The 19,723-nt window shown below is 42.2% G+C and overlaps 1 protein-coding gene across 9 annotated transcripts in view; it reads left to right on the forward strand.

Moving 5' to 3' along the window:
* Nucleotides 1-17,496, forward strand: part of myo9b (myosin IXB) — a 48,927-nt gene extending 31,431 nt beyond the window's left edge. For 2 of the 9 annotated variants that reach the window (XM_018728213.2, XM_018728215.2), the window contains 27 exons: nucleotides 913-1,026; nucleotides 1,918-1,957; nucleotides 2,096-2,218; nucleotides 3,394-3,474; nucleotides 3,576-3,686; nucleotides 3,809-3,931; nucleotides 4,044-4,193; nucleotides 4,389-4,543; nucleotides 4,963-6,054; nucleotides 6,283-6,370; nucleotides 8,269-8,387; nucleotides 9,143-9,252; nucleotides 10,350-10,537; nucleotides 10,784-10,891; nucleotides 11,204-11,374; nucleotides 11,576-11,617; nucleotides 11,705-11,816; nucleotides 11,904-11,977; nucleotides 12,089-12,281; nucleotides 12,462-12,590; nucleotides 12,736-12,841; nucleotides 12,969-13,100; nucleotides 13,216-13,339; nucleotides 13,591-13,638; nucleotides 14,577-14,692; nucleotides 14,793-14,920; nucleotides 15,360-17,496. In XM_018728213.2, coding sequence (XP_018583729.2) covers nucleotides 913-1,026; nucleotides 1,918-1,957; nucleotides 2,096-2,218; nucleotides 3,394-3,474; nucleotides 3,576-3,686; nucleotides 3,809-3,931; nucleotides 4,044-4,193; nucleotides 4,389-4,543; nucleotides 4,963-6,054; nucleotides 6,283-6,370; nucleotides 8,269-8,387; nucleotides 9,143-9,252; nucleotides 10,350-10,537; nucleotides 10,784-10,891; nucleotides 11,204-11,374; nucleotides 11,576-11,617; nucleotides 11,705-11,816; nucleotides 11,904-11,977; nucleotides 12,089-12,281; nucleotides 12,462-12,590; nucleotides 12,736-12,841; nucleotides 12,969-13,100; nucleotides 13,216-13,339; nucleotides 13,591-13,638; nucleotides 14,577-14,692; nucleotides 14,793-14,920; nucleotides 15,360-15,784 — 4,402 coding nt within the window. In that variant the 3' untranslated portion in view covers nucleotides 15,785-17,496. Of the gene's footprint in view, nucleotides 1-912; nucleotides 1,027-1,917; nucleotides 1,958-2,095; nucleotides 2,219-3,393; nucleotides 3,475-3,575; nucleotides 3,687-3,808; nucleotides 3,932-4,043; nucleotides 4,194-4,388; nucleotides 4,544-4,962; nucleotides 6,055-6,282; nucleotides 6,371-8,268; nucleotides 8,388-9,142; nucleotides 9,253-10,349; nucleotides 10,538-10,783; nucleotides 10,892-11,203; nucleotides 11,375-11,575; nucleotides 11,618-11,704; nucleotides 11,817-11,903; nucleotides 11,978-12,088; nucleotides 12,282-12,461; nucleotides 12,591-12,735; nucleotides 12,842-12,968; nucleotides 13,101-13,215; nucleotides 13,340-13,590; nucleotides 13,639-14,576; nucleotides 14,693-14,792; nucleotides 14,933-15,021; nucleotides 15,084-15,359 lie in introns of all 9 variants that reach the window. The other 7 variants (XM_018728216.2, XM_018728217.2, XM_018728219.2 and 4 more) reach the window with 6 other exon arrangements.
* Nucleotides 17,497-19,723: the final 2,227 nt, after the last annotated feature.

Raw genomic sequence — 19,723 nt, forward strand, 5'->3', positions numbered from 1 at the left:
GCTGCCAAAAAGCAGCTTGAACAAAAATAGTTGTTCCCAAGTGGCTGTTTGGGCCTAGAGTAGAGAATTAATTGGCAATAGAAGGGCAGATATGACAAAGCTTTTCCTTGAGGAATAGGAGAATAAGTGAGTATGTAAGCAACTTTCTAATATACCCACAGACATTTAAACAAAAAATGATTTGTAATTTTAATATATTAAGTTTTTTTTTAAACTTAAAAATAAAGACTTCAGGGGCTATTGAACATACCCAAAAGGTTACTGAACCAAGCTCGTATGGGTTTTTTAGCTTGTCACCTCACTTCCTGCCTGCCCTCCCCTTTTTGTTGAGTACCGTAGTAAGTACAGCAGTGCATGGATGTATCACAAGGTCAAAGGGCACACTTCACTTTTTCTCACCAGTCTCTAACCTCTTGTCCAGGATTGCATGTCCAAGGCTTTGGTTGGAGATGGGAGTGACAGAATTAACACTGTATCTATGACTTTACAACAAACAGCATGGCAAGGTGGTCAGTTGCTACAATCTGGCTTAAGTTGTGAGCCAAAGACATCAGTTGCAAGCCTGCAACCAGTTCACATATTTGTTGGGCAGAGTAGAATCAATAGACGAATCAGTTTTTGTCCTCCCCAGTTTTAGAACAAATTTAGTGTTAATAATTGGTAGTGTATTACATGCTGCAGACCCCTGGCCATCTAGTTTTTTTCCCCTCTTCCCCCCCCCCCCCCCCCCCCCCCTCCCCTTGTGAAATGATTTTGGGGCTTTAATCCTGGGTGTTTTGTATCTAAAGGTGTCTTAACAGTGTCTGTGTGGATTCCTGTCCCTTACACCCCCTTTTCTACCCCGTGGCCCACTTTTCTTCTATCCAATCATACTACCCATGCAACACCACACCTCTGGTCGGGTCCATTCAGAGACATGCATGCCCAAATCATCAACTCCATAAAGGACTTACAGTTGGATGGTGAAGACCCTCGCAAGCTGCTGCAATCGTGGGGTCGTCTCCGGTATCCTCGCCACCTTCTTCAGTGAGTCTATCCCAGCACTTCAGTCCAGTCCTGCCCAGTTTAGCCCACTTAATACCCAGACTTTAAAATCCGTAGAGGTGTGCCACTCTCCTGTAATCATGTACTTCTGCTGGAAATACTGGTTCATTTGCCTTCACTGTGCTTTTCATCTTTATGACTGGATTAGATGTCACTGTTAAATAAGACATTTGAACCAGCCTTGACGTTTTGCCATTTTCAGCACAGACTGACTTTGTAACTTCAGACATTCAATGCAGAGTGAAGAAACTGTCAAACTAATTTGATGAAAATGACCACTAATTGTACTGTAAAGAATAAATCTGGGTAGTTGGCGATGGAACGTCTACAATGCTTTGTGTGCCCTCCAGGGTTGTTTTCCCAAGAAGTACGACCTTCATTAGCCAAAATCGGCAGCTGAAACTGAAATCCCGATGTGCTTGTACTCACAAGGAACCTGATGTGCCCTGCATTCCCTGTGCAGTCCCTTGGCTGATAAAGCATCTGCATGAGAGCATGTTGCTCACATAATTGCAACAAGTTTAAAGCTAAACACAAGTACCTTCCTCTTTGCAAAACTTATGAGGATGTAATTATTTCCTGAGGCATTTCTTCTTGTCATAGGGTATTTTATGCAAGAGAAAAATGCCTGATTCTTCTTGCAGTTTATGATGAGTAAAGCTGCAACATTGAATGGAACTCAGGTTGCACTCTTAACTAGTTGATGGCAGGACTGACTGACTGACTGAATGAAACCCCCGGACCCATCTGTCTCATTGCTCTCTTGCCTGATGTAACACTATGCCAGAGTGCATGACTGGCTGCACTAACATTCCACCATGCTTTTAAAGTCAGAGTGTGTATTCTCACAATTGGTCTTACTTTTCTCTACAGGAAAAATAAAAACACCAAACAAAAGCAGATCATTCCAAAGGTAAAGCCCTGTGCCAGTGACCCACATCCCTTCAAATACTACTTCATAAGATACCATTGTATTGTTTTGTAGTTTAACTCGCTGCTCATGCCAGCTCGGTCATGCCATGTCTTTCGGGCCTTTTTTCTTGTTTTACAGTCCCTCATTGATTCCCGTTCCCTTAAGTTCATAGTGGGCCTCACTCTGTATGACCGCACCACCAAATCTCTGCTGCACCTGCACAAGAAGAAGAAGCCACCCAGCATCAGTGCCCAGTTCCAGGTTAATAACTGGAACTTTTACAGTAATCCGAAAGAGTCCATTCTCTGTGCCGTGCTTATATTTTAAACCATGTTGCTGGAAATTCTGCAATATATGTAGAGAAAATAGAACATTTTTACAAACGGTTGATTAATACTACCAAATAGTGTCACAGCTAGAAGTACTGGGTAATGATTTCAGCTTTTAGTTCTTAAGCTTCAACATTATGTAATGTTCGTTCAGTTGTGTCTGTGTGAGAAGAGTGGTCTAAAGTGAATTTTAAAAAGTTTTGATAATTATAAATTGTTGGTAATACTTATGTTTTGTGATACTTTAGTACAGATATGCTGAGATATTCACAATTTCCCTCCTTTTCAGAAATTTTGCTCCCGCAGTGAATTAGGCATGTTATGAATTCTTAATTCCATAATTGGATATTGTTTTGTTCTGGCCATGTATTTGGTCAATTATTATGCCAAAGAATTCTGTGTAAAAGAATGAGGCCCAAATGAGTCTCATTGCCTTATTTGTACATCTCTTTACAGACACGTGTTCCAATTCAGAATGCTTTAACTCAGTAAATGAGCCCTCCAGAGGAACCGCAAATTTCAGATATTTATCCAGAATGACATTTCACATTCCCATATTCTGTCTCTCTCATACAGCGAGAAATTTACTGAATCAGACAATCTTTTAAAGCAGTTTCCCCTTTAACATGAAAATATTTCTTATAAAACTATATCATTTCGGAGGGTAATATCACTATTTGAAAATAGTTCGGAAAAGGAGCAAAAAATTTTGTGGTTTTATTGAAAAGCTAGTTTGCATAAGTTTTTGAATGTTTTATGCCAATATTAATATTTTTAAGGCAAAACCAAAGATTTATTGCATTTTGCATATATACATAGAAATACACATTTTCTCTTCAGAAATTGTTCAGTAACTTTTTAATGAAAGGAATTGTTTGTTGTTCCAAGTTAAATGTGCTCATTTTAATGTTTATGAACATTCATTCCTGAGAATGAACAAATGATTTGTAACCTCGTGAACCACGGCAAAATAATTCAATGTCATAACTGGTTCTGATCTGGTCTGCAGGTGGTTGCATGAAGTAGTAATGATAGCTGAATATAGATACTTCTGTGAAGATTCTCTGGGCTGTTGGATTTGTGGGTGACTTTTAATGTTTTGCACAGACATCCCTGAGCAAACTGCTGGAGACTCTGGGCAAAGCGGAGCCCTTTTTTATCCGCTGCATTCGTTCAAATGCTGAGAAGGTATGATGAGAGTAAGGCACCTGGACAATGCTTCATGTTCAGTAATGTAACGCCTCATGTGAACCATTGTACACATCCATTCTGAGTTCTTGTTCTCACAGAGGGAGATGTGTTTCGATGAGTCCTTGGTTCTCCAGCAGCTGCGATACACAGGCATGTTGGAAACAGTGCGCATCCGGAGGTCTGGCTATAGTGCCAAGTATACCTTCCAGGTATGCAGGGTTTTTGCATGATCGTCCTGTTTCTCTGTACTTGGAAAAGGAGGGAAATCACCTGTGTGTGTGTGTGTGTGTGTGTGTGTGTTAGCTGATCATTTTTTACATTCCTCCTCCAGGAGTTCATTGAGCATTTCCGCGTGCTGTTACCAAAGAATGCCACAGCCTCACAAGATGATGTGTCTGCTCTCCTGCAGAAGACAGTAAAAGACAACACTATGTATCAAATTGGCAAATCCAAGGTCACTTACCTCAGTTACTCAAGTTGTTCGTCTACTTGTTTATAAATCTTTAGTGTGATGGATAAGTAATAGCAGTGGCCTCAAACTAGATACCCTATTTCTTCTACATTAGGTATTCTTAAAGGAGCTGGTCCGCCAACAGCTGCAGGACACCCTCCATAAAGATGTCATGTGTAAGATTATATTCCTGCAGCGCTGGTTCCGTGCCAAACTTGAGAGGAAGCATTTCCTGAGCATGAGGAAGGCTGCCATCATCATCCAGGTTCTTATTTGTTTAGAAGCTTATTTGCTTTTATTTTACTCTACAAAAATGCTGCTCAGCCTTTTTATGTTTACCTGCCAAAGAAAGAAGGATGTGGGAAGAATGAAAAAGATGGAAGGAGTACATGGAAAAGTGTGGAAGCAATGAATTTTGCTCTAATTGAAGTCTTAATCCATGCTCTTGCTTGTTCTGCAGAGGTTCTGGCGACGCAGTCAGGAGAGTCGCTGTAAGGCTGCTATAGTGATTCAGGCTGCATGGCGGGCGTTTCAGCAACGAGCCCTGTACCTCCAACAGCAAGCCTGTATTAAGAAGATACAGGCATTAGTGAGAGGAAATTTAGCCAGAAGGAGGTATTGATATTACTTTAAACTTCTGTGTTTCTAAGAATGTTTGCCCAGAATATCCCAAAGAATTTGACCTGGTGTTGGAAGACTTTTGGACTTTTCCACCTGTGTATGGCAGGTAATAAGTCCTCCCATACCAAATTATTTCTGGCAAATCAGTTTAGGGTGTCTGAAAGATGGGTGTTTCCAGCGGTAATTTACTTATACACAGTCTTTAAAATCACAGCATGGCAATTTCAGATTCCAAGGTTCTTTTTTCTGATGCTGCTTTTATTTTCCACATCTGCTGCAGTCATGTGGCATTGCTTTGTGTGTACTGGGATACAGAACTTATTTTGCAAGACCAGCAAAGTTGATGTTTTTTCTGAGCTTTGGCTAAATAAATGAACTCCTAGTGTTTAGCATTTTGAACTATGGTCTTTCAGGGTTCAGGCCATGCAGGAGGAAAAGAGGCAATTGGAAGAAGCAAAGAGGGCAGAGGAAGAACTGCGGCAGAGGGAACTTGATGCACTACAAAAGAAGCTGGAAGAAGAGATACGGCAGAGAGAACTTGAAGCACAGCAGAAGCTGCAGGAGGTGTCAAAGAGGAGAGAAGTTGAAGCACAGCAGAAGCTGGAAGAAGAGACACGGCAGAGAGAACTTGCAGCACAGCAGCGGTATCTCAAGAAGGATGAGGCTCAGCAGGAGGATGAGGCAAGACACACTAAGCTGGAGGGGGAACGGAATGAAGAAGGAAAACCAGAGCCTGAGTCAGAGTTGGAAGAGGTGCATGTTCAGCCAAAGCCTGATGATGAGAACAAGGAAGCTGAGATTAGGCATGGTGGTTCAGTTCCTGCTGCAGCAGTATATGAGAAAGTTGGAGAGATCCAAGCTGCTGAGAGCTATAGTCTAAATAAGGAGTGTAAGGAAAATGAAGCTGCTGAACTCCCCTGTGAGAAGCCAACTATGGCCAGTCTCAGTCAATCTGAGGAAGAGCTGAATGAACCCAAGAGAAGTTTTGTTTCCCAACCTGAGGAGAAACCCCGCCCTTTGCCACTACACAGAACTACTGGGTCCAGGAGCCAAGAAAAGAGAGAGCAGAGACGACAGCGTGGCCTGGAGCACAGCAAGCGAGAGTGCCAGCGGGCTGCCTCTGCCAGCAAAGAAGAACCAACACCAAAAGTCAAAGGTCAGGATGCAGTCACTGGGCCGGAAGCCAGGCAGAAGGAGCGTGCTGACAGCAAGGAGCTTGACCAATACACCTTTGTGGCCTGGAAGATGAAGGAAGAGAAAGGGAAAAAGGAGGTTAAAGCATCTGCTTCACCTCCGAGCCGTCCCAGCAGCCTTCCCCTTCGCACCTCTGTGCACAAGCCCAGCCGCAACGGGTTTGAAGAGTCCCCGTGCGCAAAACACAGCGAGCAGGACATTGTAAAGGAGAAGGCTGAGAAGTGGAAGGAGAAAAGTAGCGAGGGAGGACACCCAGACATCAGCAGCCCTGAAGCCGATACCTGTGATAACAGAGGGACAGCAACTTCATTGTATGGTTTCCCAGCATTCCACACTTCTCGTTGCCTGCTGTCTTCCGTTTCAGTCCTCTTTCTTTAACAAGTAGTCTTGTTTTCAGAGGGGGTAACATTACCCTCTTTATTTTTAATTCAGTTTTACAGGAATCACAACAGATTAGAATTCACAATCATGTATTCTAGGTACTCTTGTGATGGATTTTTTTTTTTGGCCTTAGTTTTCCTCTTCTGCCTTTCTTTTAGGAATCTGGGATTTTCAGTTTCAGTGGAAAATCTGACAAAGTTAAACTCTGGATCTAATGCCTCTAGTGCCTTCCCATCACAGAAAGAGGTACCATAACTATTGTAACATTTAACTTCAAGTGACATGTCCTTATGCTATGTGTTCTCTGGGTATTTTGGGCTCAGGGTGGGATAGTGTTATCTCCCGGCTGCTGTCATCACACTTTTAGATGTAGGAGGACCTCTGGCATAGCAATGGAGAGGCAGTGATGTGGGCTACTCCTTGTCTTTAGGCTGCTTCTCTGGCTCACATAGGTCAGAGCCCATAAGCGCAAGTGCCGGCCTAGCCTCCACCGTAACCACTCCATCTTTAAAAGTGTGGAAATGAAGGATCTGGAGTACTGGACCTTCCTGCTGCCATGCTTTCGTTCCACCGGGTCTGTGCACCCTCCCAGTAACAAAGTTGTGGTATAACTTGCAGAGGGGTGAAGGATGGGGGGGTCAGCAGGTGGACTGCACCTCACCGATTTCCACCGTACTGCTGCATGTCCTGAGTGATTGCCCAGTCCAAATCAGTGCCTCACTCTTCACTCCAATGGCTGTATTACTTTGTGTGGTGGCTGGTTTCTGACCTCTTGTTTTCATTCAACCCAGTTTTCCATTTTCTGCTGATATATAACAAAAGCAGCAATTCCTTAAACGTGGCAGGCTTCATGGTGGGACAATTGAATCAAGCAGTAGCCAGGAGATTGTGGCTTTTTTTCCAAATTTTATTATAAACTCTAATACAGGTACACCAAGTGCACCTTCCTGAGTGTGGGACAGGACTGGCATGTAGTGACACCTCTTATACCCATGGGTTAATCTGCCATTGTGCAGACTTCACATTAACAATGATTAGTGAAAATTAATATTTCCTTGGGAGACTAAAGGAACTGTTTTTGTCTCCAGATTCTGCATTTTAGGTTTGTCATCTTTACTGACTTCTGAAATTAAGTCAGTTAGTCCTTATATTGGTACAACTTTCTGTTAGAGTGCTTGCATTGAGAGGGGTACGCAGCAGGTTTGGCCGGGGCCTGTTCTTTGGGTGCGTCTGGGGTTCAAGTCCTGCTTGGGGTGCCTTGCGGCAGACTGGCTTCCTGTCCTGGGTGTGTCCCCTCACCTCCAGCCCTACGCCCTGTGTTGCCAGGTTAGGCTCCAGTTCGCCACAAGCGACAACAAGGGTGTCTGAAAATCTCAGGACAAGCGGTTGTAGACGTGTGTGTGTCTGTGTGCGCGCGCTTGAATTGATACTCTAAATGGTTCAAGACAACTGATAGTTTTCTACTCTTTGCTGAGGTTTTATTTATTATATACTGTTTAAATAATTATGGTGGGGTGCAGTGGGTTGGACTGGGTCCTGCTCTCAATGGGTCTGGGGTTCGAGTCCCGCTTGAGGTGCCTTGCGATGGACTGGCGTCCCATCCTGGGTGTGTCCCCTCCCCCTCCGGCCCTACGCCCTGTGTTGCCAGGTAGGCTCCGCTTCCCCACGACCCTGTATGGGACAAGCGGTTCAGACAATGTGTGTGTTTTTAAATAATTATCTTATTATATTAGATATAATTTATTGGTGATTAATTGCAACAAAATGTCCCTGCTGTCAGGTCTTCGTGTAAATGTGATCCAAGACATGTTTGGTATTACGAGGTGTCTAATCAAGGCAATAGGGTAGTGATGAAAATGATACTAGTTGTCTTAAACTTGTCCTTTGCAAATATACACGTGATCTTGTCTAGCGTGAAAGGCACCAGGAGACATTTCTGACTAGTAGGAGATGGGGATGGGAACACTAACATGGGTGCCCTGTCATAATGTAGAGAATGAAATTCGAGATCGAGGTTAATACTGATCACATTTAATTCTCTAATTCTTGCTGATCATGGTTTACCAATAGTCCATCTGCACTTTTTGATTTGACTTGGCATTTAATTAGAATGCACTGTTCTCATTCTTCATGTGTTTTCTTAGGTTCAGTCCCCTATAGAGACTGCATGTGAGGTTTCCAAGATGAACAGCCTGAGGAGGAAGAACAACGACAGCTCAGGTCACCCAGATGTCATCCATCTGGCACCATCAACTCCTGAGAAGTATGCCTGGCTTTCCTTCAGCGTTTACTGTAGCAGATGAATTCTTTGGGAGTATTTACAGCTTTAAAATAAGTGACGCTATTTGGCACAGCAGTGGTGCTACTGAAGTTTTTTTTTTTTTTTTTATATATAACCTTCTGGCTCAAATAAGCAAGCTTGTTTCAGAGGAGAAGCTGGATCATAGCACAGTTTACTCCAGTATATATATGAAAATACAATGTATTGAATGGGGGGGGCTTAGATTGCTTAAAAAAAAAAAAAAAAAAAAAAAAATCCTTTTCAGTTTGAGTGATTCTCTCATTTTTCAGTTTCTAGGAATACCCTCACTGCTTTCAGCAGACACTTATATTCCAGTTTAGACACAATGGATATATTAAAATGATTGTGCATTGGTTTGTATTAGAATTGTTCAAGGCAAACATCTGCATTTTTTTTTCTGTTAATGGCCTGTTGTGTGCTAACTAGACATTGGCAAATTCTGTGTTGCATGAGTAAATTAAAATATCAGACTGTTTTAACCTGAATAAATTTAGTCAAAAGAGTAAAATGCTATTAACATGTCTATATGTATAACTCAGTGAAGAACCCAATTTCAGAACAATTTAGTGAAACTATTAAAATCTGCATCACTAGTATCACAGTATGGAACAATAGCTAACGTGTGAAACGTTTCCGTTCATGGTTTCTCGAAGTTCACATTTTCTGCCGGTAAATGAACTCTGTCCTGTACTGAGGGAAGAATATTTGTGCGACAGGCCAGGATTCTTGAGAAAGATCCTAAAGAAGCGTCCTCATAAGGAAGCACAGACACCAGACGATGGAGAGCTGACTGTGACACAACTACTAATCGACAAAGGACACGAAGGTAAGTGAAAATGGCAGTGTTTACGGCAGTATATGCTGCCTCATAATGCCTTGTACCTAGGGCCCTGTTTGGCTGCAAGATGACAGGTTAAGTCCAGTACCAGGTCCCTCAGTTTACATTGTCAGTTCTGTACTGCCATGCTGCCATCTAGTGATGCTGTATAGAGTTTGGAGGGAATAATTTGCTTTACATTTCTGACAGGAATGCTTCAGGTGTAAAAGTTGCACTGAACAAGTGTACAAATCAGATGAGCAGCATAGTTGTAAGATGGGTAGAGCTTGATGCAGCGTTGGCCAATTTAAATCAGTGATCCAAATCAATTTAAATCATGGTTTAAATGAACAATTTAAATCAAGCTTACTGTATTCCCCCACACTATATTTTTCATCAAGCCATAGGTTTGTTTTTGCCTTATGCCTGTGTTCAAGCACTGTCACTGTGAGAAGAGCGCTGTATAAAAATAAATATTTGACAACTTATCTAGAAGCACTTGAAAACAGCTGGAAGCTATCAGCACAAAGTATTTAAATGGATAAAATGAATTAAATTACATCATTAAGCTGCAAGGACTATGGGATAATTAAACCAGTGTTGGCTTGTCAGGTTTAAACATCTTATAAATGCATCTAAAAACATGTAAAGTTACACAAGTTTTGGATAATGATAGTGGTTGGAGCTACTGCCTTTTGGGTCCAAAGTTTGCAGGTTCAGTTCCCGCTTCTGGCTGTAGTATCCTTGATCAAGGTATTTACGCTAAATTGCTTGAGTAAAATTACCCAGCTGTATAAATGGGTAAATAATTCACTTTTGAGAAACATCAGCTAAATGAATAAAGTAATGATATTGTAATCCTTCACTGACACACCAACAGTTTTACTTGTAACATTGCTAATAAAATAAACATTTAGTTACAAAGAACACTCAAAATTGGGGGAAATATCTGATTTAAATTTTTTAAAATCTTTTTTAATCAAATCAGCAACCTCGGCTTGATGTCTTTATGAAAACCTGTCATAAAAAGGATATTTAAAATTTATTTGGTTACTGACACCTTTTGAATGAACACAGTGGACTGAATAACCATTGTCCACCCGCAGCTTTCCCTGCATCTCACCAGTCACGGCCTCAGCAACATGCGTCAACGTCTGGCAGTCGGGGCCGACAGAATCCTCCCATCAAGATTAGCCGTGCTACTCGGGTCTCTGGACAGTGGCACACTTCCTTGGATCGCAAAATCAGCAACGCCAATGAATTGCGACAGCTCGACGAGTTCCTTGGCAATCAGGTTCCAGAAAGCTCAATGAATCTTTCCTTGCATAAATATCTGCTGCTAGTGACTGCAGGTACATTGCCGGGCCATATTTTGGGGGATAAAGGTCCCAACGTGGTGCCCGCACGCCAAAAATGTTGTCATTCTCTATATATAGAAAATTTTTTATGCAGTTGAATCCTTTACTTATCTCTAGTATGATCTCCTAGACAAGCCTTCATGTGATTATTATTTTAATAACATTCTCTTTCCCTCCTGAAGGTGAATGACTTGCGTTCCAGTGGAAAGAATCTCTCAGGAACAGAACAGATCTTCATCTCTGCTACCATGCAATTCAGGGAAACCATCAAGAGCATGTATTCTCTCCCGGTGGGTTAGGCTTTTACTTTGACTTATAGGCAGAGAAACATCTTTAGCTCAAGGAAAAACTATATACCGACTCAAATTATTAATAAATTTGAATTGAAGCAGGAATTATGAACCTTACCATGTGAAAACTGAGACTTATTGAAATGGGAAAGATGATTCCAAATGGGGTTTCTACCCATCCAGTGTCTGGATGTTGTCCTTCACAGCAGTGCAGTTTTTCTTGTTTTGTTACTTGAATGAAAAATGTTTTGCCCATTAGTTGTACTGATCTGTTCAAGAAAACATTTTTTACCTTCTCCCTCTGGTTGACAGAAACCCCAGATTGGCTACAAAGCGCTAATGACAAACTACCAGAACATGGTCGTCACCCTGGCTGGAGAGAAGCAGAAATCCGAAGTCCAGCTTGTAGTCAATCTTTTCCAGTCCGTTCTTGATATATTCATCCGATTAGAGATCAAGAAGGAGGAGGCAGAGCCGGTGAAGGTAAAGTTCCTTAATAGTCAAGTCTTATTTTTTCCCCCTCTATGTAAATAGAGTACCTATACAGAGGTATTGGAGGTAGTACTTTATGCATTAATTTTAAAATGTATGCGTCTTAACTGCACACCTGCAGTTTTATGATTTTGTGGAGACAATACACATGCAAATCTTCTAACATACCTTGTCTGGAAATGCACGTTTCAGCTCACAAAAGCAAGGAAGAAGAGAAGGAAAAAAGAGAAGTCAGTAAGTATGAGTGCAATAGTCCTCGTCTATGGATAAAATGTAAATAACCACTATAATGAATGAATGGAATGTTCTTTGTATTTTCAGCTGGAAAGTCCCCTGGACCACATGTTTGATACCTACCAGGTGAACATCATGCAGTCCTGTGATCAGTGCTCCTCATACATCTGGGGCATGGAGACAGCCTACATGTGCTCGTGTAAGTTTCCACACGCGTTGTCCTTTTCCTGTTGCTGTCACACATCAGTGTTGCATACTTTAATATACTGTTCTGTCATATTTTTAGCTTGCAAAATGGTGTGTCACAAGAAGTGCATTTCCAAGATTGTCACAGACTGTTACACATTTGGTGCTAAGAAGGTAAGCCTTTCATAGTTTTAGTTCTCAATGATTTTTTCATAAGCATTGTCTTCAAAAGTGTCTTTTTAACATTAAGGTGAATTTTGGGTTTGTTTTCCATTTCTTTTGCAGACAGAAGAGGAGCCTGGGTCCCAGAATTTTGGGGTACGTGTGTGCGCTCTCATCAGTGACAAGAACCCTGTGCCCATTGTCTTGGAGATGATGCTTGAGCACGTGGAGATGAACGGCCTGTACACAGAGGGCATATACCGCAAATCAGGTGCTGCCAACCGCATGAAAGAACTTCGCCAGCTGCTGGAGACAGGTGCGACCTGCTCATTGCACATAAACTGACATACTGACAATCAGTTAATATGAACTGGCATTTCCAGAAGGTTCAAACCTGTACAACCTTGCATCCCACAAAGCTTGAAGTTGCCAGTCTCCTTTGATTCAAGTCTTTTGAAGTTGTATTTTAAAACCATTGTATTGCTTTTGTTTGTAGAGCCTGGGACAGTGTGCCTGGAGGACTATCCCATCCACACTGTCACAGGGCTGGTCAAGCAGTGGTTACGGGAGCTTCCAGACCCTCTCATGACGTTCACACATTACAGTGAATTCATCCGAGCTGTGGGTACGTTTTTTCCATCGGGACGTGTGTGCGTGCGTGCGCGCGCGCGTGTGTGTGTGTGTGTGTGCGCGCGTGCGTGCGTGCGTGCGCGCGCGCGCGCGCGCTGCTGAAACTAGTAGTTTTGACAATTTCACCCCCGCCACCCCAGAACTACCTGAGAAGCTGGAACAGCTGCATGCCATTTACAAAGTATTGGAACAACTTCCTGCTGCACACTTCAACACATTGGAACGACTTGTCTACCACCTTGTCAAGTATGGGCACCATGTCTGTTCATATTTTCTTTTCTGGAAGAGACAGTAGTTCTGCTTAAGACATTGTGGAACCTGGACTTGAATCAAATGTGTTGTCTCTGGTCTTGATTGGCCTTCATCCACACAGAGTAGCCAAAGAGGAAGCACACAACCGCATGTCCCCCAATGCCCTGGCCATTGTCTTTGCCCCTTGCATCCTACGCTGTCCTGACACTGCAGACCCCCTCATGAGCATGAAGGATGTAGCCAAGACAACAATGTAAGTTTAGCTGGAGTTTTTCCATCTTTCAGTTTCCCCTTAGTTTGTACAGCTGTGGCTTTGCTTTCAGTTCACAAAGCCTTGACCACTCTTGAGCATCTTGCTTTCAATGCAGGTGTGTGGAAATGCTAATCAATGAGCAGACAAGGCGGTACAATGAGAAGATGGAGGAGATCGTGCAGCTGGAATTTGCAGAGGAGTTGGCGGTCAACCAGCTGCAGATCAGGAGGCAGAACACGGTAATCAAGCTTGAGATTTTGCAGTAATCTTTCCATGCAATAAATGCTTGTATAGTAACTTTTTTTGTCCGTGCATTTTGTTCGCCTCTGAAATGACAGTAATATCACAAAGCCAGCTTGTATTTTTGTTGTGGAAAAGAGTACAAGCATACAGAAATACTAGCTATGACTTCTGACCTTTTATCACTCTACTTCATATAGAGTAGGTATAACTTGCGCTATGTATTCTGGTTTTCCTTTTGTCTCTGTAGCGCTGCTATTTGCCCCTCAGGTTTTCCTCTCCTTGCAAAGGAGTGGTGGTATGTATTGATGGTGGCCTTGGTTTGAATGGGCTCACAGCAGTATGCCATCCTTACCCAACCAAACGCATGAAACACATTCACTGCCTCTTACTAACAGCGTGTTGCATGTTCCTTACAGGGTCTGTGATCTTCTGGTTGTTACACACAGACCAAAGCAGGGATGGGGTTGTGTTGGCTTGCCTGGGTTTTCTGTGGGTGCTTTCTTGGTGTTTTTGCAGTTAATTTCTTTGGAACTTGGACAGTTTCTCAAAGCCATTTTAAACCCAATTGTACTCTGCTTCAGATTATCACTTGTATAGTAACCACCTCCACTGTTTGATATTGAGTATAAAGTTTATGCTTTCCCCTGAAATGGTTTTATTGATCTTTGTGATGTGCCTTCTAATTTATTGGTTTATTTTTCCAGTATCTACATCAGTTTATATATAATCTCAGGTCATCCAGATCTTCTTAGTTTATTATACCATCTGATTTTGAGGGTAAACATTTTAACGATCTTCATGGGTTTATACTGTTAGAGAAAGCTAGAAGCTTTGAAAATTGAGTGCCTTGCTATAGAAATTGAGACCAACAGATGGACTGTTCTTACTCTTTAAAGAGAAATTGAATTCCAGAAGAATATTTAGAAGGTTTTAACAATAAGGAGACAATGTGACACATCATTAACGAATGTCCATCACATGATGTGTGTTTTTGTAATAACTTCCCTCTTTCATAACCTGAGTGCCTGGCTTAAGTCACCCATATGAACTGCTGTGTTGAAGCTGCCTTCTCCTCACTGTTTGAGAAAGGGAGCATAGTTCCACAGGAGTGTTGGTTTAACACATGCACAGCTCACTTCCATGTACACTTACTAACTTTCATAATGTGTAACATGTAGGTTAGAGCCAGTCCGTGAAAAGAGAGTGACTGGTCTTTTGTCCGGATCCTTTAAGATTCGTGAGAAAGCGCCCTCGCACTTGAGTGCTGTCTGTGAGGAGCAGCCAACAGACTTGGACAGAGAAGCAGAGAAGAGCCTTCTTGAGCGCATAAAGTCCATCAAGCAGGAAAAGTAAGCAGTAGCCTCCGTTGGCCAACTTCACCGGCCAGCTTCAGTTCTGTTTTTCGACCACTGAGTAATTAATGACATTTTGTTATCCCACTTCTCACAGGGTAGACCTGGCCTGCCGGCTGCCTGAGTTGGAGCAGCCTGGTTCGGACCAGGAAAACCTGGACTCCGAGGCATCAGTGAGTTCCGAGAGCCTGCTGGAAGACCGGCCTAGTAACTCGGACACCGAAGGTCAGTATTAAGGTACAGTTGTCACCTTTTATATCTTGTATTTCGACACCCCTATTTTTTTTTTTTATCTTTGTGCTTTGCTACTTGTATTTCTGGTGCAGGTCTGCTGAAGCTGGAGGCGGTGCATTTAAAATGCGTGTGAAGGTGCCATCTGCTACAGCTTGTGAGCTTTTAGTCCAGATAGTGTGTGTGTGTTCACAAATGGCATGAGGCATGCAACTTGATTTAAAATCGAGGCATGTGGGGGGAAAAAATGTAGACTGCTCTTGCAGACATGTTTATTAGTTGCTTGACCTCAGGTTTATCCTGGGTTAAATGGGTTTTTTTTTTTTTTTCTCCTCGTAAGACAAGTGGGGCAACTTGAAGGGTGTTTGAATGCCAGTGCACCATTTGTACATGGAGTGTGTTTCATAAAACAGAACATGTTTTGCCACACTAGGGAAGGGGAGCATGGTGCACAAGAGAGCAAAGCCCTCCTGCACGCAGAGGTCTGCCGACCTGACCCAGCGGCCCACAACAGCGTCAAGCCCGCAGGCTGCGCACTCCGCCCTTTACTCAACCCGGCTGCAGCTGGAACGTCGCAACCCTGTCATCCCTAGTACGGTCCGACTGCCCCCTGGTGTGTTCTCACGGACAGCCTCACATGCGCTGCCAACCAGCACCGCCCAGGCCCTGTTGCATCTGCGCAGGCGTGATCCGCCATCGCGGCGCAAAGACAGTACGCAGTCCCTGTACATTGCCCCTGGCCTGGAGCCCTTTCCAGTCAGCCTTTCTTCATCCACTCCCAACAACTTTCAACCTATTCCCCAGGTGACGAGACGCTTCTCGGACCCTGACATCCCACACACGTCCGAAAATGTGTGACGCAACGGGGAGCAAGTGCTGCCAGGAAACTTACTGTTAACATGAGAACTGCTACTGGATAGCTGACCCTCTGTTATAATAATAGTGAAATGTCTCACAAAGCACTTTTTCTTTTTTTTAATCTATTGATTTACGTCAGAAATCGGTGAAAGAAATGGTGCTGCATTTTCCGCAGTTACTGGGATACTGACGCAGACCAATGGTTTTTTTTTTTTCCTGTTTTTAGACTTTTTAAAAGTGGCTGTTCTCTACAAGGGACTACCCGAGGCGAGTTTTATTGCACGTTGTTGCACCTTTCCATTATTCACATTTGGCTCTGTGTCAGGGCAGCAAAATGTTCTCAGTTTTATCAACTGTGCCTTATTTTAAAGGAGGAAAAACAATTGATACTGTACATATTATATCCAGAGGTCCTGTGTTAAATGTCCTGTTTTACTATCCCTACAGGTCATTAAATTTTACCTGCTTTTTTTGGACTCATAAGCAACGGATCATCCTAACCCATATCCTGTTTCCAGCCGACCGTAAAGATGTTTCTGAAGGAAAAACACAAGCAGTGTGATCGTTCCGCTGCGTCTTCAGTGGGGATCAAGTCATTTTACATGAAGTGTCCCCTTTCTGCTTGTGGCTTAAAGGGCACCTCTTTGTTTCCTGCCTGTCCAACCATATGTCTGAGGGAATATGAGGAATCTGAGGGCCGTAGGAGGAAGCCATTGTGCTTAAAACGCAATACTAATGTCATTTGAAAGAACATGAATCTTAATTGATCTGTTGGGTCATTGCTATGCCAAAAGTGTACTTCTGCCATTTGAACACTTAAGCAATTAAGCACAGATGCTTTGAAACGCTTGCCATTTCTCACTTGGACACTTGTCTAACTTGCATGAGTATTACTTGACAGTTTAGGTCAGCAGGCATGGAATTGAACGTTTGCCACGTATTCCTGCCTGTGTGTTGAGAAGTTGGTGCCAGTGATTGCGTGGCATGTATGTTCTCCCATTTACACTACTGTGGATGCTGTTACACACTGCATTGAAGCAACTTGCCAGTAGCACTCCTTAGTTTCACATGGAGATTTTTTTTTTTTTTTTTTTTTTTTTAATACCAGCTCCTTACTGCGGGCATAGTATGTGCCTTTAAAATTAAGTACGATAACGTATCATTCATTACTTGTGCTTTGACCCTGCAATAGACCTTTTTATTTCATATTCATAATGCACTTCACGATCCCCTCTTTGAAATGTGTGGTGGCTCACTTTTAGTTGTATCCAAGTCTTTGCTGTTCCTTTGCTCGAGTTCTAGAGAATCTAGAATTGAGCTGAAAAGCACCATCTCCGCAGCCACTTGAATGAACACTTTTTCTGCATTTCTGTTGGAATTACTAGGCTTTTGTCTTGAGTAATTTTAATAGACCAAAACATAAATTTAACAACGTCAAAGGATTGAGTCAGCTGATAAGTGCCTCAATGCAATCCTGCACTTTTTTGTAATTTTGGGGAGGACTAACTTTTTGCATTTTTGTCTCTGGGGCATGTCAGATTGTAAAGTTTTGATTATGGGGGTTTGTTGTGCAGAACCAACAGGCACTATTAACAGGGCAGATCTGGTTCACAACATGACTGCTTAGGAGAACCTCTTCCACTGTGCTTTGCAAGAGGTGTTAACATACTTTAACATCCTTTTTTTTTTTTTTTTTTTTTAGTTCATGGCTACAAATGACATCTTACATGTGTACATAATACTTTCTATTGTTTTCACTTCTTTGAAATGTATGGAAGTGCTGTTTTCTCAATGTGTTGAATACAGCATGACATGACAACACACGGGCTCTGAAATTTTAGTGTTACTTCATTTTGTAAATTGTAAAGGCTCTTCTTTTTGGACATGGAGGTGAAATTCTGCTGCCCATCTTCATAACACAATGTTTTGTATGGTATAGTCCCAGATCTTGTTCTTTTCAGTCAGGGTATGATATTGAATTAAAAAAAAAAAAAAAAAAAAAACCTGATTTCTGTTTACAATTGCAGCGTTAGTCTGCTGATGGATGACGTGGTCTCTTTAAAGGCTGTTTGATTAATCAGAACATACAGGTATGATTTTATCTTAATAGATGGACCTACTAAACAGTGTAAAAATCTTAAAATATAAAAATATCAACGTAAGGGTGCCCAGCAATTTAAATGACATAAGGGCCACATCAGATTTCAGCTTTTGAAACTTATTAGTATGTTATACATTTTATGTACACTGTATTTAGTATTTGTCTCTGTAAATATGTGTGTTATTCACTGGTGAAAGTAGTTGTACAACACACATACCACATTTAAAGGTTTGATTGTCCTATGGCAGTTTTCCTTTGTGGCGTTTTCAACTAAATACCAAGATGGAAACACTTTACTGAACGATCAAGAAGAGACTGAAGCGTGTGTTAGTTTGACAGATGGCCGTTTCATTCCTGCCAGGTTGACACTGAATTTTGATCTTAGTAAACTAAAATGTCACACACACCAGCCTTTGCTAGTTTAGATGTTATGTTCTTCAAACTGTTCATTCCAGTCATGCTCCTCCAGTCTGAGCTTGGGCAGCTTGGTATGTAGAGTTTCTGGCCTGGGTCACCAACTTGTGAACGCAATTGCCTGAAAGCCTGTTTGTGATTTGATTTGTTCGTAAATCCAACTTCTATTACGCAGACATCCCCCTGCCTGGGTTCTGTAAGAACCTGCGGTAAAGCTACAATGAATAAATTTGCTCTCTGTTACATTTTCATAAACTGCTTCTCCTGTGCAGAGTTTACCCAGAAAATGGGATGTGAAGTATCGAACACCGCAGACACCATTTCAGTCAATCACAGGACTTTGAGGATTGTTAGATATAGCTAAAGTAAAAAATATGCTGATTTATTGGCTTTAAGTACCATTAAAATTTAATACTAATGTTAAATTGCTTAAAAATGCCTCATTCCTTCATAATTGTAACTCGACTGATTCATCTCGGGTTCGTGCGTAGTGTTTATTGAAGAGGGTCCTTCAGTATCTACAGACACCTGCTGTGCAAGTTGAACTCCACTGTTGCTTGATGCTCTTTACTGCCATCTAACGTCTGGAGGCGGGAACGCGGGTGACTTTCGCTCCGAACAGTTTTCATAAGTAAAAGGGCGGAAGCGTTTATACTGTAGGTTTGAACATAACTCGAATATTTGTACACTAGGACTTTAGCCTGTAACTACGTACTTGGATAACGTATGTAGCGGAGAGCTTTCAGCTTCTTATATCTTAAAGTTATCTGAGAAGCAAAGGGATTTAAGTGATGTGTAACCTGCTCTTTTAGTTCACAAAACATCCTCCCATCTCAAAATACAGCAGCACTTCATGGGAGTGACAGCCACTTCTGAGGACACTGTTTAGCAGTCTGCACTTGAAAGGTGAGTGTGTGCGCAGATACTGTCAATATTTGTGCAAATTAAACTAAGTGAAGTATATTACGCAATATGGTCGGATATACTGGTCCCAGTCATCTGTTAAAGACCGATACTGTTCTGATCGAGAAAACACACACATTCTGTTTATATCTGTGTGTGTCTATGCAGGGCCATGGGTTGTGTGTATTAATTTTAAAAATGGAGACCTGCTCCTGCTACCTGTTTAAAGTGGGAAAAGGCGATCAGTTGCTCCCGAAATGGTCACAAGCGCTACGAATGTTACCTAATTCAAGTGACTTTCATTCGAAGCTTCTGATGTAACAGCCCCGCATCCTGACCAATCAAGCTCCGAGACAGATTTGCATACCGCGAAGCCCAATAGGAGCGTTCCGTCGTGCGGATGGGGCGGGGCCTTACGCACTTCTGGAAAATGGGGTAGAGAGGGATGCGGAGACGAGGAGGAGGAGTCGGTTTTATTTTTTAAGAGTTTTGAGTCGTTCCTTGCATGTTTTTTTTTTTTT

The sequence above is a fragment of the Scleropages formosus genome, chromosome 9 (genome assembly GCF_900964775.1).
Source record: "Scleropages formosus chromosome 9, fSclFor1.1, whole genome shotgun sequence".
NCBI classification, from domain to species: domain Eukaryota; kingdom Metazoa; phylum Chordata; class Actinopteri; order Osteoglossiformes; family Osteoglossidae; genus Scleropages; species Scleropages formosus.